Source organism: Acinonyx jubatus, chromosome C1, assembly GCF_027475565.1.
Source record: "Acinonyx jubatus isolate Ajub_Pintada_27869175 chromosome C1, VMU_Ajub_asm_v1.0, whole genome shotgun sequence".
NCBI lineage: Eukaryota > Metazoa > Chordata > Mammalia > Carnivora > Felidae > Acinonyx > Acinonyx jubatus.
Window position 1 is genome coordinate 69,569,297 of NC_069381.1, and position 16,917 is coordinate 69,586,213.

The 16,917-nt window shown below is 35.3% G+C and overlaps 1 protein-coding gene across 5 annotated transcripts in view; it reads right to left on the bottom strand.

Annotated features, from left to right (window-relative positions):
- TTLL7 (tubulin tyrosine ligase like 7) overlaps positions 1-16,917 on the bottom strand; it is a 141,846-nt gene that overhangs the window by 50,745 nt on the left and 74,184 nt on the right. For all 5 annotated transcript variants that reach the window (XR_008295008.1, XR_003420084.2, XM_015070415.3 and 2 more), the window contains 5 exons: positions 13,757-13,851; positions 11,371-11,518; positions 11,212-11,285; positions 10,063-10,198; positions 3,235-3,321 (listed from right to left, as the gene is read on the bottom strand). Coding sequence is in view for 3 of the 5 variants with exons in the window: in XM_015070415.3 (XP_014925901.2) it covers positions 3,235-3,321; positions 10,063-10,198; positions 11,212-11,285; positions 11,371-11,518; positions 13,757-13,851 (540 nt within the window). In the remaining 2 variants the exon portion in view is untranslated. The remainder of the gene's footprint in view (positions 1-3,234; positions 3,322-10,062; positions 10,199-11,211; positions 11,286-11,370; positions 11,519-13,756; positions 13,852-16,917) is intronic.

The window sequence follows — 16,917 nt, forward strand, 5'->3', positions numbered from 1 at the left end:
GTATATCTTCTTGTGCATCAGTGTAGGATGAAAGATAAAGAGAGAAATAGCATTTCATGAAGTGCCTGGAATACACAGTGAGCCAAAGCGTGATCCTCTTAAAGTTACTGCCTTTCCACAGGATGAAAAATAACAAAAGCAGGAAAGTAATTTCATACGCTAAGGTACCAACCTGTATTTCAAAGTATGCTTTCTTTTTGATAGTCTAATATTTACTGAGCACTGGCAATGTTCAGAGAGATATATATGCAAACACTGACTAGTACACAATCATCAAACATTCTGACAGTCCTGGGGAATATGGATTCTACAGGAAACACGTTTCTTCAGAAGTCTCACAGAACCAGAAGAAACACTGGCACGACCGGGCTTGCTAGTAATGCCCTCTTTCATGTAGGCAAACAGCTTTAAGGTTTCTTAAAGAGCTGACTATGTAATGAGTTATTTGATCCTATAAAGAATCACAAGGGGAAGCAGACAGCTGAACCTTTGTGTCATATGTGCACTTGGGACTTTTTGACCAACACACTGTTCAAGCAATAATTCATAAGAAGTCATAGCAGCATAAAGTTTGAACAGTGCCTCAATTACAAAATGGAATCTGTAAAGTGGCATTGACTTAGGACGCAAACCATACTACTTAGTTTTATGTCCAATTTTATTATGAATTGGATCAGACATAAAAATATATAAATAGCAGAAAGATTAGTGAAACAAATATTTATGTCCCTACCACTCAGCTGAAAAAAAAAAAGAACAATGCTAATAGCTAATACTTTATGTAGTATTTATTATTTATATCATTAATTAATATTTCTTAGTTTCTCAAATAAGGGAAAATTATTATTTTTCCTAGTACGCATTTCATTTAACCTGCACTATCTTCAATTATTCTTCTACTATAAACACACTGGAAATTAATGTGTAGCATGTGATATCATCCCTTTAAAAAAATTTTTTTTAACGTTTTTTTATTATTGAAAGACAGAGAGAGTCAGAGTGTGAGCAGGGGAGGGGCAGAGGGAGACACAGAATCCGAAGCAGGCTCCAGGCTCTGAGCTGTCAGCACAGAGCCTGATGTGGGGCTCGAACTCAAACCGCAAGATCATGACCTGAGCCCAAGTTGGAGGCTTAACCGACTGAGCCACCCAGGCATCCCTGTGATGTCATCCCTCTAAAAAGGAAAGCCTGCTTTGAAGTTTGGCTCAGCCCAGACCCTCAGTGTACATAAAGTTAAAAGTTATAAAAATGCTTTTACTTCAGACCGATTATGCAGCTTTCAACCACTTGGAAATATTACTGATATTAATAACTACAGAAACCAACCATTTCATTTCAACAAATACAGTTAATTTCCACCACTTGCCTAGAAATAAGAGGGGTTGAAAAAAATACATCATATGAATTCTGCCCTCCAGGAGCTTCTATTTTTATTTGAATGAGAAGCCTTATTTGATGAGGCAAAGAAAAATATGACAGTAGAAGGCTGTCTCAGGGCCTTTGCATTTGTCGTTCTAACATAAATATTGTGTCCCCGAGTTGTCTCATAACTGGTTTGCTGAATTGCAATAATTAATACATAAAGTTTAAAAACTATTCACTTTTACAGATACTCTAAAATATATCTGTTCCAAAGGCATTATCAACAACATCTTCCACAATTCTTCAGTATAAAGTATATATTTCAGAAGAATGGTGCCTAAGATCCAAGGTCTCTGCTGTCCACCGGATACATATTTTTCACCAGATTCATCTTGCACTGTTTTACTCCTCAGGAATCTTCCATTTGAGTCATTCCAAATTCTTTCTTTTCTTTCCAATACTCTATGCAATGTCACACCTCCATGTCCTTGCCTTAAATATTTCCTCTACCCTGAACATCCTTCTCCTGCTCTTTTTTTTTTTAATGTTTATTTAATTTTTGAGAGAGAGAGAGCGAGAGAGATAGAGATAGCACGAGCAGGGGAGGGGCAGAGAAAGAGAGGGGGACAGAAGATCCAAAGCAGACTCTGTGCTCATAGCACAGAGCCTGACGTGGGGCTTGAACTCACGAACCGTGAAATCATGACCAGAGCCAGTCAGATGGTTAACCGACGGAGTGAGCCACCCAGGTGCCCCTCCTTCTCCTGCTTGTAAAAGATTAAAGCATTACTCATTTTTCAAGACCGAGTTTAATTGGCATTTCCTTTACGAGGCCATTCATAGTCTACCAATCCTTCTCTACGTTAGTGTCGCCCTTTCCTCTCCCTTTATTACACCACTTGCCACAATATACGTGGGTTTTGGTGCACCTATTTTTTCTTCCACCAGCCAATAAGGTTTTGGTGGACACATTCAACAAATTTAACTAATGGTTTTTGACAACCTTCTAAGTACCAGACCCTGTACTAGGTGCTAGAGGTATAAAAATGACAACACGCTTCCTACCCTCAAAGAACTTACAAATTCATACTAAATATGAATATGCACACAACTGTCACAGCTGCTCTACGAAGTGTTACTTGTGGCACAGCAGAAGAAGCAGAAGAAGGAAGTCTAACTAGGGGAGTGAGGGAAGATTACACAGAGGCAGCAAGGGGTCAGCTAGATTAGAAGGGGATCTCTAATCAGTCGAGTAATGAACGATTTTTTTAAATAGGAAGGCATTCCAGAGGCATGAAAAAAGCATGAAAACATGACAGAGCATGCTGATGTGTGTAAGGACATAGAGATAGCTTTGTATTACAGAAATATAAACTAAAAACACAAAAAACATATTTTAAAAAAATAAAAAATGTTTCCAAGATTTTACAAACTCAATATTTTCCTACTCTACTAGCAAGGACTTTGACATATGAAAAAAAAAAATAGCATGTAGCTATCATCACTAAAGAGAAGATGAAGGTAAAGCAACCACCTGCTCATTTCTGCCTGCATGACAGCTTCCTGTTTATTCCTAGAAACCATACCTATTTTAACGAACACAATTTCAATGTTGCCGGGTCAACAATAAGTGGGGCTTCCCATGAGGATCTCCAGAGTCATGATTTGCCTTATCTATAATGCTACACATCTCTCATCATTGTAAGTCTAGGATATGAGAAAAACGTAATACAGAATATAGAATAAAGGTACTAGTTCTAAGTCCCTCTTGGCCCTAATTTATAGGGTTTTCACTAGCATTAGGGAAAGAATAAAAAAATGAGGGAAACTATTAAAAAAAATGAGGGAAACAAGAATGTAGAGGTACTGTACCTTTGGTCCTCGAGGCTTGACAGTTTTGCCCATCAGTTTTTCATCGTCAATTTCACATTGTTCCAGAAGATCTAAAATATCTTCCTCCTTAAAAACAAATTAAAATTGTGGTCACTAATGAACTCTAGAATTTTTCCAAGTTCATTAATCTCCATAAAATAGTGTACAACAAAGAGTCCTAGAACTATTAAATGAAGATTGCTCAGATCAAAGGAGAAATAAAGGGTCATGGAAAAAATCTCTTGAAGAAAACTTCACTAAAATCTGGCAATATAAAAAATACATACCTGAAATCTATAATGTATTAATATCATAAATAAATGTATCCTTAGGTTCTAGTACACTACTAAAATCTTAGAGTACAATACTTCAATAAATTAGCCTATTGAACATTTTAAAATTTCTAAAAGTACACTCTAGTTTCCAAAGCACAATTTCTTCAATTATTTCTATTTAATTAGTGCAAAATAATATTACAACTTCAGGCAGAAAATTGATGATTGGCCTAATAATTTCATTTAGAACAATCTAATGTTAGTATTTGGTTAATGGACACAATTTAACGAAAATTCTTTCAAAATTTTAACTATTTTAACTATTTAACTATTTTAAGTATTGCTCAAGAGTATCTTTATGAAAGAGTATCTTTATCAAAAGTTTTCATTCTATGGGCATAGTATCTTCTCTTACGCTCTTCTAGAGTCATTTTAAAGTCAAAGGGAAAAGTTATAAAACCATATACTGAAGTAGATGTTTGAGCAAACCAGAGAAATATGATATAATACCTACACTGAAAGAGGTATAATTTATGGTTTCTTTGAGTTATTTATTCAACCTATAAATATATCATATCTTCACTTATGTATTATGACATATTTCAGTGTCCCTTAAAAAAAGGTTTTTGAAAATATAGAAATCTCATGGTACAATGGAAATTTGTAAAATAAGTTACTCTTCATCCCAATCCAATAAAATTTAGCTATTAAAATACCAAAATACTTTTGTTATAATGTTTTGATTAAATAATAATCCTACAATGAAATCCAATGACAGCAACACAAGATAATGAAAAAGAAACTCACAGAGTTCTATTTCTGCTTAAGAGAAAAAAGGTCATAATAGCTAATACTTTCATTATAGCAGCTAGAAAAAGACAGATAAATTAAACAATCACATTTTTTTAAAGACATCAGAAAGCTGTGGTTTAAAAGGAATGTAAAAGAAACTGAATACCAGAGGGGGGAAAGTTCTTGTAGGTAAGCAGACATGAGTAGCCACTTTCTACTTTGGGATCATTTGTCTAGTCTGCACACAGAAGGGCAGAGACCATGTCTATAATAGACAGAGAGATTCTAGTGGGATAAAGAGAATCCAACAGAGTTTTCGATGGTCATGTGGGCTAGTGTAACATCTAGAGGAGCCCCACAGAGCTGGGTCTCTCTGACAGCAATTTTAGTGAATATGTAGTGGAGTAGGAGGATAGAGGTATGTAAAAGTCAGTGCTACTCCTCTGCAACCTTACAGATTTTAGATACTGATAGAGAATGAGGTCTATAACAATCAATAAGTGACGTCTATCCTTGACGCATTTGAAACAAAAAGCTAATAAAACTACTACAACCCAGCATGGACCTAGTTCAACTTGTATTTTATTTACTTTACTTTACTTCATTTTATAGAAACAAATTTGGCATACAACATTGTGTAAAGACACATTTACATATTTAATATGAGCCTAGAGCCCAATTCACTCTGTGAGCCTAGAGCCCAATTCACTCTGTGTCTCCCTCTCACTGCCCCTCCCCAGCTCACGTGCGCACTCTCTCCCTCCCTCTCCACTTCAAAAATAAACACTAAAAAAATATTTTAAAAAATTATAAGACATTAAAAATAACAGGAAAAAGTGACACATGGACACATCAAAGTAAAAATGTTGAGTGAGTGAGAAAAAAAAAAAAAAAAAGCAGCTGGGGAAAAAAGATGTATTACATCCAGAAGGAAAACAAGAATAATGATGGTTGATTTCTGAATAGAAACAATAGAAACCAGAAGACATCTATAAAAGTGCTGAAAGAAAAAAAAAGCCTGCCAAGATAGAATTCTATACCCAAACAACCATTTAAGAAAGAAGGCAAAATGAAAGACAATTTCAGACCAAAAATAAAAGGAGAAAATTAATCACCACCACACTTATGCTACACATGCATCCATGTAGTTTTCTTTATATGAATTCTCCTTGTAATTTTCTCAATTTCCTGAAGCTCTGGATTAATGTATCCTATTGGTTTTGGAGAATTTTCCTCCATTATTTCTTCAGATATTTCTGCTTCATTATTTTGTATTTGTCTCTTTATGGGACTCTAATTACATGTATATTAGATCATTGGACAGCATTCCATCTAACTTTGAAACTCTGTTCTGTTTTTCCTTTTTTTATCTTTTTGTGTGCTTCAGTTTGGATAATTTCTAACTGATATATCTTTGCTCTGCCCAGTCTGCAATAAGCCTATCTGGTCGTTTCTTAATTTTTTATTGTATTTTTCAGCTCAGTATTTGATTGTATTTTGAAAAAATATTTTCAATTGTTTTTGAAATTTCATTTCTCTGTTGAAATTCTGCATCTTCCATTCATTTTATTCATTTTTAATCAATTTTATTTATATGTATATTTTCTTTAATACGTGTGTAGTATTTATTTTAAAATCCTTGTATGTTAATTTTAACATGGAGATCATTTATAGACCTGCTTTTTAAAGTGTTTTTTCCTTTTTATTATGGGTCACTTTTTCCTGTTATTTTTAATGTCTTATAATTTTTTTAAATATTTTTTTAATGTCTATTTTTGAAGGGGAGAGAGAAAGAGCATGTGCACACCCGCAAGTGGGGGAGGGGCAGTGAGAGAGGGAGACAGAGTCTGAATTGGGCTCTAGGCTCATATTAAATATGTAAATGTGTCTTTACACAATGTTGTATGCCAAATTTTCTTCTATTAAAAAAATAAAATAAAATAAAAGGAATATGAAGGAATATGAAGTACTAAAGTAAGTTTCTTCAAACTGAAGACAGATAACCCTTGTTAGAGGCATGGATCTGCATGAAAAAATGAAGAATACAAGAAAGGGTATAAATGTGAATAAATAGGAAAAGCTAGTTAGAAAACTATTAAAGACCACTAATTGCTTAGACAACACTAACAACAACGTATTTTAAGGTTTATAACATATGTAAAAGTAAAATATATGTTAACAGCACAAAGTCAGAGGGAGTCACTAAATGAAATGAAATTGTTATGGTCCTTAATTCAAGGTTGATTATTATAATGAAAGAATGTATGTTGTAATTTCTTTTATAAACATTATGCTAAAAATATAACAAAAAGCCAAAAGAGAAGACAAAATAACATAACAAAAAATAATTGATTTTTCCAAAAGAATAAAGGGAACATCAAAGGAATAATGAACAGATGGGATACAGAACAAAGGTAAGAGAGAAAACAAGCCCAACTATTCCAGTAAATGTGTGAAATGATCAAGACACAGGTAGTGTCAGACTGAATTTTAAAGCAAATATGACCCAACTACATGCTATTTACCAGAGACATCTTAAATATAAGAACAGAGATGAGTTGATAAATAGATGGAAAAGATATGCCATTCCAACAGTAACCATAAGAAAGAAACTAGTGCGGCTACATTAGTCACAGAAAGTAAATTTTAAGACACAGAATATGACAAGAGAAAGATGAGCACTTTATAACAAAGAAATTTAAAAAAATGAATTAATTAGAGAAACACCTTCGTAACTTCAAAGTATATGAACCAAAAATTGACAAAACGAAATCCACAATCACAGTTGGAAGTTTTAACAATCTCTCAGTAACTGCTAGAACAAGTAGGCCAAAAAAATTAGGAAAGATATAGAATATCTGAACAACGCTAATAGCCAAACTTACTTAAATGACATGTATAAAACTCTATAGCCAATACCTGTAGCAGCACATTATTTTCAAGTACACTTGGAACATTCACTAAAATAAGTAGTCTATGAGTTAAAGCAAGTATCAATTCATTTTATAATATTGAAATCAGAATGTTTTCTTACACTAATGAAATCAACTAGAAATTTTTAACAAAAATAAAACTAGAAATGTTTAATGTATGAAAATTAAGCAACAAACTTCCAAATATATAATATATATTCCAAATATATAAATAATAAATATATAAATAAATAACCAAATTAAAACCAGAAATTAATTTGAGGTGGCTGTTAATAAAAATGCAATACTAAAAAATTACTAGATATAAGGACAACATACAAAAATAATCATATGTTTACATCCTGGAAGCAAATTTAAAAATGAAAAAATTGAAAACTGTATTATTGACAATAGTAGCAAAAACATCAAATACTTAAGAATAAATTTAATTAGGGGCAACTGGGTGACTCAGTTGGTTAAGCGTCTGACCCTTGATTTCAGCTCGGTCTTGATCTCAAGGTTTGTGACATCAAGCCCCATGTCAGGTTCTGCACTGACAGCATACAGCCTGCTTTGGATTCTCTCTCTCCCTCTCTCTCTGCCCCTCCCTTGTTCACACACTCTTTCTCTCTCAAACTAAACATTTAAAAAAATATTTAGTTCAGCATGTGCAAAAATTATATACCAAAAGTTATAAGCACAGATGAGTAATTAAAGACTCAAGTATCTGTCTCTCTCTGTCCCAAAAATAAATAAACGTTGAAAAAAAAAATTAAAAAAAAAAAAAGGGGCGCCTGGGTGGCGCAGTCGGTTAAGCGTCCGACTTCAGCCAGGTCACGATCTCGCGGTCCGTGAGTTCGAGCCCCGCGTCAGGCTCTGGGCTGATGGCTCAGAGCCTGGAGCCTGTTTCCGATTCTGTGTGTCCCTCTCTCTCTGCCCCTCCCCCGTTCATGCTCTGTCTCTCTCTGTCCCAAAAATAAATAAACGTTGAAAAAAAAAATTTTTTTTTTAAAAAATAAAAAAAAAGACTCAAGTAAATGGAGAAATATACCATATTAATGGATCAGAAGACTCAGTGATGTTAATTCCCCAGTAATTATTTTATAGATTCCTCATAGTCCCAATTAAAATCCCAGCAACCACTTTGTAATATAAAAATTAATCAAAATCTAGAATCAAGTGGGTTCTAAAATTTATATGGAAGCATAAAGGACCTAGAAAAGTCAAAAGCAACAGTACTACAGACAGTATGATATTTGTGTAAGAAGAGGTTCACAAATCAATGGAATACGACAGGCAGAGTGGTGACATTTACACTAGATTTTGAAGAATCCAAATACAGGAATTAAGATTTGAAGCCTATTTATTATGTGCCAAGTACTTTACGCAGACTACTTTAATTCACTTCAATTTTATTTTAACAACTAACCTGTCAAGTATAGTTTTAACAATACTATATTAGTGATGAGGAAACTATTGATCAAATAGTTTAGTCTAAGGTTACAAAATTATTGCATGGGCAACTAGAATTTGAATGTAGATCTATCTGGCTCCAAAATCCCTAGGCTTTCTAGCAGAAAAAGTGGGGCTGTGGAACAGAGTAATGACAAGATGAAACAGACACTGTGTCCACAGGAGAGACAAACAACAGTGCAGAACAGGTGAAGGAAAATGAACAAAGTCTCCCATGTCTTGATCAAGAAAAGCAAATGGGCCACAGAATATAATTCTAATGGTGGAAATATCTGCATATGTCAAAAGAAACACTTTTAGAAGAAAAGAACATTGCAGTAGACATTATTCCTTATGCTTCTGTCTTTTAGGTGTAGCCAGATTGAAAGTGGCTTTATATCCTTCTGTCGCAGAATTTGAGTGAAAAGCCCATAGCAAAATCTATCTATAATAAACTTTATCATGACTTTTGAATCACTCAATATAACAGTGTATCCAAGCAATGGAGGTTATCATTGTAATGAAATGACAGTAATATAAAGTACTAACAGTTTTAATAGGTCCACATAAACTTACTTATCCAATGGGACATTAGCAAGCACAATGCAAGCAGTGGCTTGATTAGCACTTGCACACTGGGTTTATCCTCTTGAAATGCTTCCTTTTAGAACTCCAAGCTACCATATTATGGGATCTGGGTACCCTGCTGAGAGACCATGTAGAGAGAAAGAAACATCCAGCCAGCTCCCCAGATGTTCCACCTATCTTAACTGAGGCAGCAGACATAGGAGTGAAACCCTCCTGCATTTCCAGCCCAGGTAAGCTTCCGGATAAAAGCAACTATATGATTCACTCCAAGTAAACCAAAACAAAGAGCCACTCAACTGACACTAGCCAGGAGTACAGAATATGAGCAAATAAATGGTTTATTATGCTACAAAAGAAAACCGATAGACATTTTGGTAAACAGATTACTCTGTGTGTATGCGTGTGTGTGTTTTAATTACTTCCCATATGCCAGGTCTATGCAGTATATCAGGGAAAAATACTGTATAATGTTAGTTACAATCCAAATAACAAGAGCATCACAAACCACTAGGTTAATTCAATGGATTTTTTTTATTCAGTTATATATACACGCCTCTGTGAGAAGGCATGTTACAATAGGTTGATATTACAATATAATATCAACATTCTCTGCTACATAATTTGTTCTGTTAGACGTCTAATTTATTAAATCACTTGGTTGGTTATGAAATGCTACCAACGGTTAAAATAGAAGGGAAATGCCTCTTAAAACTAAAATGTTTTTATATGTGGGACTAAGGTGGGTTGTTTTTAAAAACATATTGTTTGGCTTCATTCATTTTTCTCTTTATAAACATTCATTCCTTTACCTTCATCCTTTTCAAAGGATTATTCAGCTCTCGCTGGAATGAAGCTGCTCTTCCTGACAGGAAGGTCTGAAAGGCAACAGCCAACAAATTTTCATACTTTTCAAGCAGAGTTTTATCTTCAGGAGGATAAATTCGTCTACAATAAATCAGACAAACCAACTTGTTTAAAAGAAGCTATCGTAGTACAAGAGTTAAGGTCAGTTACATAGATACTCTTTGACCACTTACTCTGCCAGTCATTTTACTAGGTACTAGAAATAACAATGAACGCAGGTATAAGAAATTCACAAATTGTCATTGTTTACCTACGCATATTAAAGTTTATCTAGAGAACGGTCATTACACAATGAAGCTCCCGAAGGCATAGCATAAGGGTTTTTGTGGTGAAGTGGTTGGATAAAAATTACAACTGGGCATATTGAAGGAATACAGATCTTCATGAGAGTGAGCAGGTAATGAGCGAAAATCTGGAAGTTGTGCATGTATAGTGTGGCTACTGACATACAAGAATGCAGGCATTAATCCTGAGGTTCTCTTTTGGGGTGGTGGAATTTGCCTCTCTGACGGAGAGAACAGAGTAAAAGGTAGAATGAGAGGAATGTGTTGTCATTGTTGCTGTTGAGGATGTTAAGGCAGGAAAGAATGTTTTACTAAGAGTGTGAGAAGCTCTGTGGCCCCAAATCCTCCTAATTCTGTTAATGGTTGGGAGGTGGGGCAGTCTTTCCAGGGACACAAGGAATTTAAAAAGGGGGGGATCCTCTTTTATCCTGTCAAAGGATATCGTGGAAGGGTTCCAGTTCAACACAGTCCACGCTCCTCTGGATCGTCTCACACCTGCCTCCTCCAAACATTTTCACTATTTGCCTGGTTCCTGACACATCTAAGTTTAACCAAAGTAGAGCAATCACTCTGAACTGACAGAAAGAAAACTAGGAGACCTGAAACCTGACTTTCTCAAAATACTTCATTATAAGCAAATACGGCCACAGGATAGTATCAGGTTTAAAAGACCTCATATAAACATCCAGGAAGCTAGCTAGCAAGAATGAAACAAACAGTGCTCAAAATAAGTCTAAAAGTTAAAAAATGTAGAACAGTTGTTTTGACACTTTACTTCTTCCATCTATAAGAAAATGGAAACACAGTTACCTATAATTCCCCATATGTCGATTTTCATGTTCTTCTTTTAAGATCTGTTTTCGTACTTGAGCGAGTCTCTCTTTCTAAAAATGAAGAAATTTTACAAATAAAATCTGACCAATGAATTATGCAATTCAAATTGTGGGTATGTTGTTAAAATTTTCATACCAACTCTTCTTTCCGCCTCTCTAACTGATGTCTCTGCTGTTCCCAGTCTGAGGAACCTGGTAAGAGCCTTTTTATTGAATTTTGGCCATAAAGCCTTCTTTGAGCCTCAGCTTTTTGTTTGGCCAAGTTTCTCCTTTTATCACTGGTCCTAAAATATAAAACATAGGAATTCAAATAAGCCCTGATCTTATTCCTATGAGGAGAATTAGCAAAAGAAGAGACAACGTGGGAATATGAATCAATGTTTATTATATTCAGGGGCACCTGGGTAGCTCAGTCATTTGAGCATCCAACTCTTGATTTTGGCTCAGGTCATAATCCCAGGGTCATGGGATCAAGCCCTGCATCAGGTTCCACGCTGAGCATGGAGCCTGCTTAAGATTCTCTTTCTCTACCCCTCTGTCTCTCTCCCCTGCTTGCATTCTCTGTCTCTCCAAAATTAAATACACACACACACACACACACACACACACACACACACACATATATATTCATATACATCATATTCATCTAATCATCCATTGAATAATGGTCTCCCTGTAGTTGAGGTTCTGTACTCCCAGGGTTTGTGACAGAATACTCTGAACAATCTACATTCTTCTGGATTTCCTTGAGAGTAAAAGAATAGTCTCACAAAATGAACTTTGGGGTGTATGTGGAGCCATACTGTAAGTAAAACATTGTATTAAGAAGTGCACAGATTTGAAATACAAGTCTAACACATTTATATGTCCATGGAGCACTCCATCTGGATGGAAGAAAAGGCACATGTGCAACGTAAGCTTCAGTAGCACATGCTGTAAATGCTAAGAATTACACTAAATTCTCTTCGTGGAACAAGGCAAAGAAAAATAAGGAAAATTAATTCCAACTCTCCTTTATTTTTAAGTCTAGAAATTTCTCACTGTTTGAACTGTATATATCTCACTTTTAAAAAGACCAAAACACCCATAGGTTATGTCTTAAATTGGTAACATCACTGACAATGACATACAAAAAACAAAAACAAAAACCATTAGGCCTACTTATACGATAACAGTAAATGTTAAAACCATGTATGGGCATACTACTTGTGTAAGCTAAATAAACAAAAATTTCACCTTCTACATCTCTTCTATTCATTTCTTTTAGGGTAATTGAAATATCAGTTAAATTTAGGCAAATCATTTTTTTATCAAGCAAAAGAAGGGGCCATATGAAAATTTCTAAACAAATTTATGTATCAGTCTCTTCTTTCAATAATGCCTTCTATATAAAGCTACTTCTCATGCAGGCATCTGCTAACTGCTTGAAAACACTTAAAATAAATAAATTGCTTGGAAGCATCCCACAACTCATTTAGAGTTCTTTACATGACAGTGGGAATCAACTGAATGCATAAAATCCCTGGGCTCAAATAACCTCAGAGGTCCTTTAATCCAACACCCTAAACACTGTTTGAACACTTATAAAAGCAGACGTGACTCACTACTTCATTAAGCACTTCAACTAAACTTCTAACAAATTTGTTGCATAATGAGCCAAAAGCTTTCCCACAAAATAGCAATTCCAATATTTGAGATCCATGATCATGTACACTGCAACCAGCTAATAATAACACTAATCATAATATTAGTGCAGCAATTCCACTTCTGAGTATATATCCAAAGGAGTTGAAATCAGGATGCAAAGAGATGTCTGCACTCGCACATTCACTGTAGCATGATTCACAATAACCAAGACACAGAAGCAACCTAAATGTTCATCAACAGATGAATGATGAAGATGATGTAGTATACACATACAATGGAATGTTATCCAGCCTTAAAAAATAAATAAATAAATAAATAAATAAATAAATAAATAAATAAACAAATAAATAAATAGGAAATCCTGCCTATGATTTTCAATGGCAAGGTTAACCCTGTCTTAATAACCATCTCATTTCTGTTTACCCAGGCAGCATGACATAGTGGGAAGACTTCTGAACAGAAAGGTAGGAAATCCATGTGTTTGAGGGTTGTTGTTGTTGTTGTTGTTGTTGTTTACTTCTTGAATGCTGAATGACCTCTGCTTTAGTTTCTTCTTGCAAGGTGAGGAAGATAATCTAGAGATTTTCCTCAGGTAGTCTCCAATTCAACCTTATACTCTATACTGAATAATCATACCAACACTGTAATTTAACCATATTTACTATAGATTCAGAGCATGATACAGGGAGAAGGAAAAGCAGTATGTAGAGGAGAGGAAATGATATTTAAAAAGAAAACACTAAATGGGTTTGAAGAATGAATCAAGAAATTTAAAACACAAAATATGAAAAAGTTACAAGCCAACCCCATGTACAAGTGATTGTTCCAGGCCAAATGTGCTGGAAACCTTCCAAACAATGAAGGAAAGACTTTACCTGATGTTTAGCAGTTTCAATGCATTTAGCAGCACTCCCCTTTTTACATCATAGTCTATTTTCTGATCCGTTCCAAAGCTTGGAGCTCGATTAATCTGAAATTTACAAAGGAAACAATGAGAATGGCCAAATGTTGGTAGGTTGGTAAATATTCAATTTCTATTTTTTAAATTAATGCAAGATCTCCAACCAGTAGAAAAACTCTACAATAAATCTCAAAGCTCCACATACTAGATGGCCCAGTTACCACTGTCACACCTCCCTTCTCGCCACTCCAAGTCAAGGAGTTGCGAGGAACTGACTGCTCTCATGGCCCTCTTCCCCCTGCTGCCTTAGCTCAGGATCTTCAGTCAGCCTATGTGCCCTCCCCCTCCTCCCCGCCCTTTTTCAGCCCAACACCCCATGCTCTAGGTTTTAAGTTCAGGGAAGTTAAAAGTGACTCATTCTGACATGAGATTAGAAGACCAGTATTAACAATAATAATGATGATGTAACAAAAAAGATACACATGCTACCAATATAGCAATACTCATGCATTTATTTAGCATACAGAAACTATCAGTACCCTCTTTTCACTACTTCAGATCTGGATGAATTCGTCTATTGCTGTCTAAAAAATAAACTATTTTTTTCTACCTGGATCAAACAATAATTTATCATTTTTCATTTCCAAAAACTGCATAACTCAGAAGATACCATTAAAGGTAGTTGCAGACTAATCTCTATGAGTTTCTCTAACTATATAAGGATTCTGGGCATAAGTGAGTTATTTGTGAGTGTTCTTTCCAACATCATTTCCAGGATTTCATTAAGATAAAAAATAAAGAGAGGCCGGGGTGGCTCAGTCAGTCAAGCGTCCGACTTTGGCTCAGGTCATGATCTCACAGCTCATGAGTTCAAGCTCCGTGTTGGGTTCTGTGCAGACAGCTCAGAACCTGGAGCCTGCTTCTGATTCTTTGTCTCCCTGTCTCTCTCTGCTCCTCTTCTGCTCATGCTCTTTCTCTCTCTCAAAAATAAATAAACATCTAAAAAAAAAAAAGATGAAAAATAAGAAGTAACAGTAACTATATGTACCCTGAAACCCATGATACAATATGCTACCACCCCAAGAGCTGGAGCTCCTGTCTTTGTCTTTGCTGCTATTGGGTTTGTTGTTGCTGTTGTTATAAAAATGTAACTGGAATAGCAAGTATTTAAGAAAATTACTTAATTAACTCGGTTTGTTAGAATGCGCTGAGTTCTAAACTACAGCTCAGCATTCATGACCACCACCTAACACCACAGACGATCTAAAAAAATATGCTAATAGTCCTGAAAGAGGATTGTCTTTTACAAATCCATTCCATTAGAGACAAAAAACTTGATAGTATGCATTTTACAACTCTGGCAATTGTAGGAAGTATAACTATAAGTATATAAAGAGAAGCTAAACAAACAACAGAAAAATCACCTGTAATCCCACCCCTAGCATACTGTCATCTATTTAATAGTGTATTGCTCACCATTTGATAAAGTGTAAGTATCTGCCATGCATGCATATTTATAATTTTCACTTTACTTTCTAAATACATGCCTATACTAACAATACTATTTTATAGTCCAAGTTTTTCCCTTATCAATATATCATGAAAATCTTTCATGCCATCATTTTGATGCATGGTATTCCATTTATAGAGATATGCCAAACTACATTATGCTTTTGCTGATTTCTGATTTAGAAGGTGACAGACATATTTCTGCCTATGTGATGTGGTCCCAAGGAGAAAGGAATAGCTTAGTAACTACAAGAACCTCCATTTATTCCAGACAAATTTAAGAAAGGGACTCTACCGGGGCACCTGGGTGGCTCAGTCGGTCAAGCATCCGACTTCGGCTCAGGTCATGATTTTGCAGTTCGTGGGTTTGTGCCCCATGTCAGGCTCTGTGCTGACAGCTCGGAGCCTGGAGTTTGCTTTGGATTCTAGGTCTCCCGCTCTCTCTGCCCTTCCCCCACTTGCGCTCGGTCTCTCTCTCTCAAAAATAAATAAAATATTTAAAAAAAATTTTTTTTAAAGAAAGGAAGTTTATTAATCCACGACTTCAAAACTCTTTAAGTATTTCCTCTCACAAGTGCAAAGAAAGGGCAATGTATTTTATGTGAAAAAAACAAGTTAACCATTCCATACTGATTCAAATCTCTGGAATTTGTAATATAATTAATGATAGTTCAGCTGCTACCTGTAACAGGATTATAAAATAAACCAGACATTTAGGAAACAATGATTAAGCGGTTCACTGAAATGTAATCTATCTTTATAGAATTCCTTGGGTGTTCCATTCCAAAACTGTCATCTGGAACTCTGCCAGACATACCCCTCCTCCAGGATGGTTGTGACCTCAGGTCCCCTCTTACCTATGTCAGAATCTTCTCTCTACTACCATAAAAAAGAAATTGGTCTACGGACAAATGTACTCACACAAGATCAAGTAATACATGAAAAGGTAGAAAAACTTTTTGCAATTAACATTTTGGATTTCTCAAAAGTTTTATGAGAAAGGTAAAGTAAAAACTAAAGACAGATGAAACTCTGAAAATTAGGGTTTCATTCAGTCAAAATTCTACTCTGTGATGTTGACAGCTTCTTTGGCTCTCATTCCTACCCCAATTCTAGAACAGACAAAACTCTGCAGATGTTAGGGTCTTAACGTTCAGCAGCTTGTAAATGCACACAAAAATGAAAACTATTAGAAAGCAGACTAAATTGATAAATACTATTTATTAACCAACCAAATGATAGTTTTACTATCAAAACAAGCACAATAATTTCATGCACATAACAAAGTATACGTAACAGATTTTGTGCTCACAAATTAATGCTATTCCCTCTGCCCAGTAACTTCTCCTCATCCCACCCCCATCTCTCCCAACTTCCAGTCCCCACCGTACTTTCTACAGCCTTAAATACTCTGCTCAGGAGTTCCTCCTCTGCAAAGATTTTTTTTAACTGTCAAATACACACTTGTACATAGAGAGATTAATCACTCTATTGTTTGTGGTGGTACCCTGTTCCCTACTTATACCTGTAAATATTACCATAAGACACATATCTGAGTCCCCTCTAAACCAGGGCAAGTATTCTGTCTTCTTTTATCTCCACCCCCTGACACAATGACTCATTGAA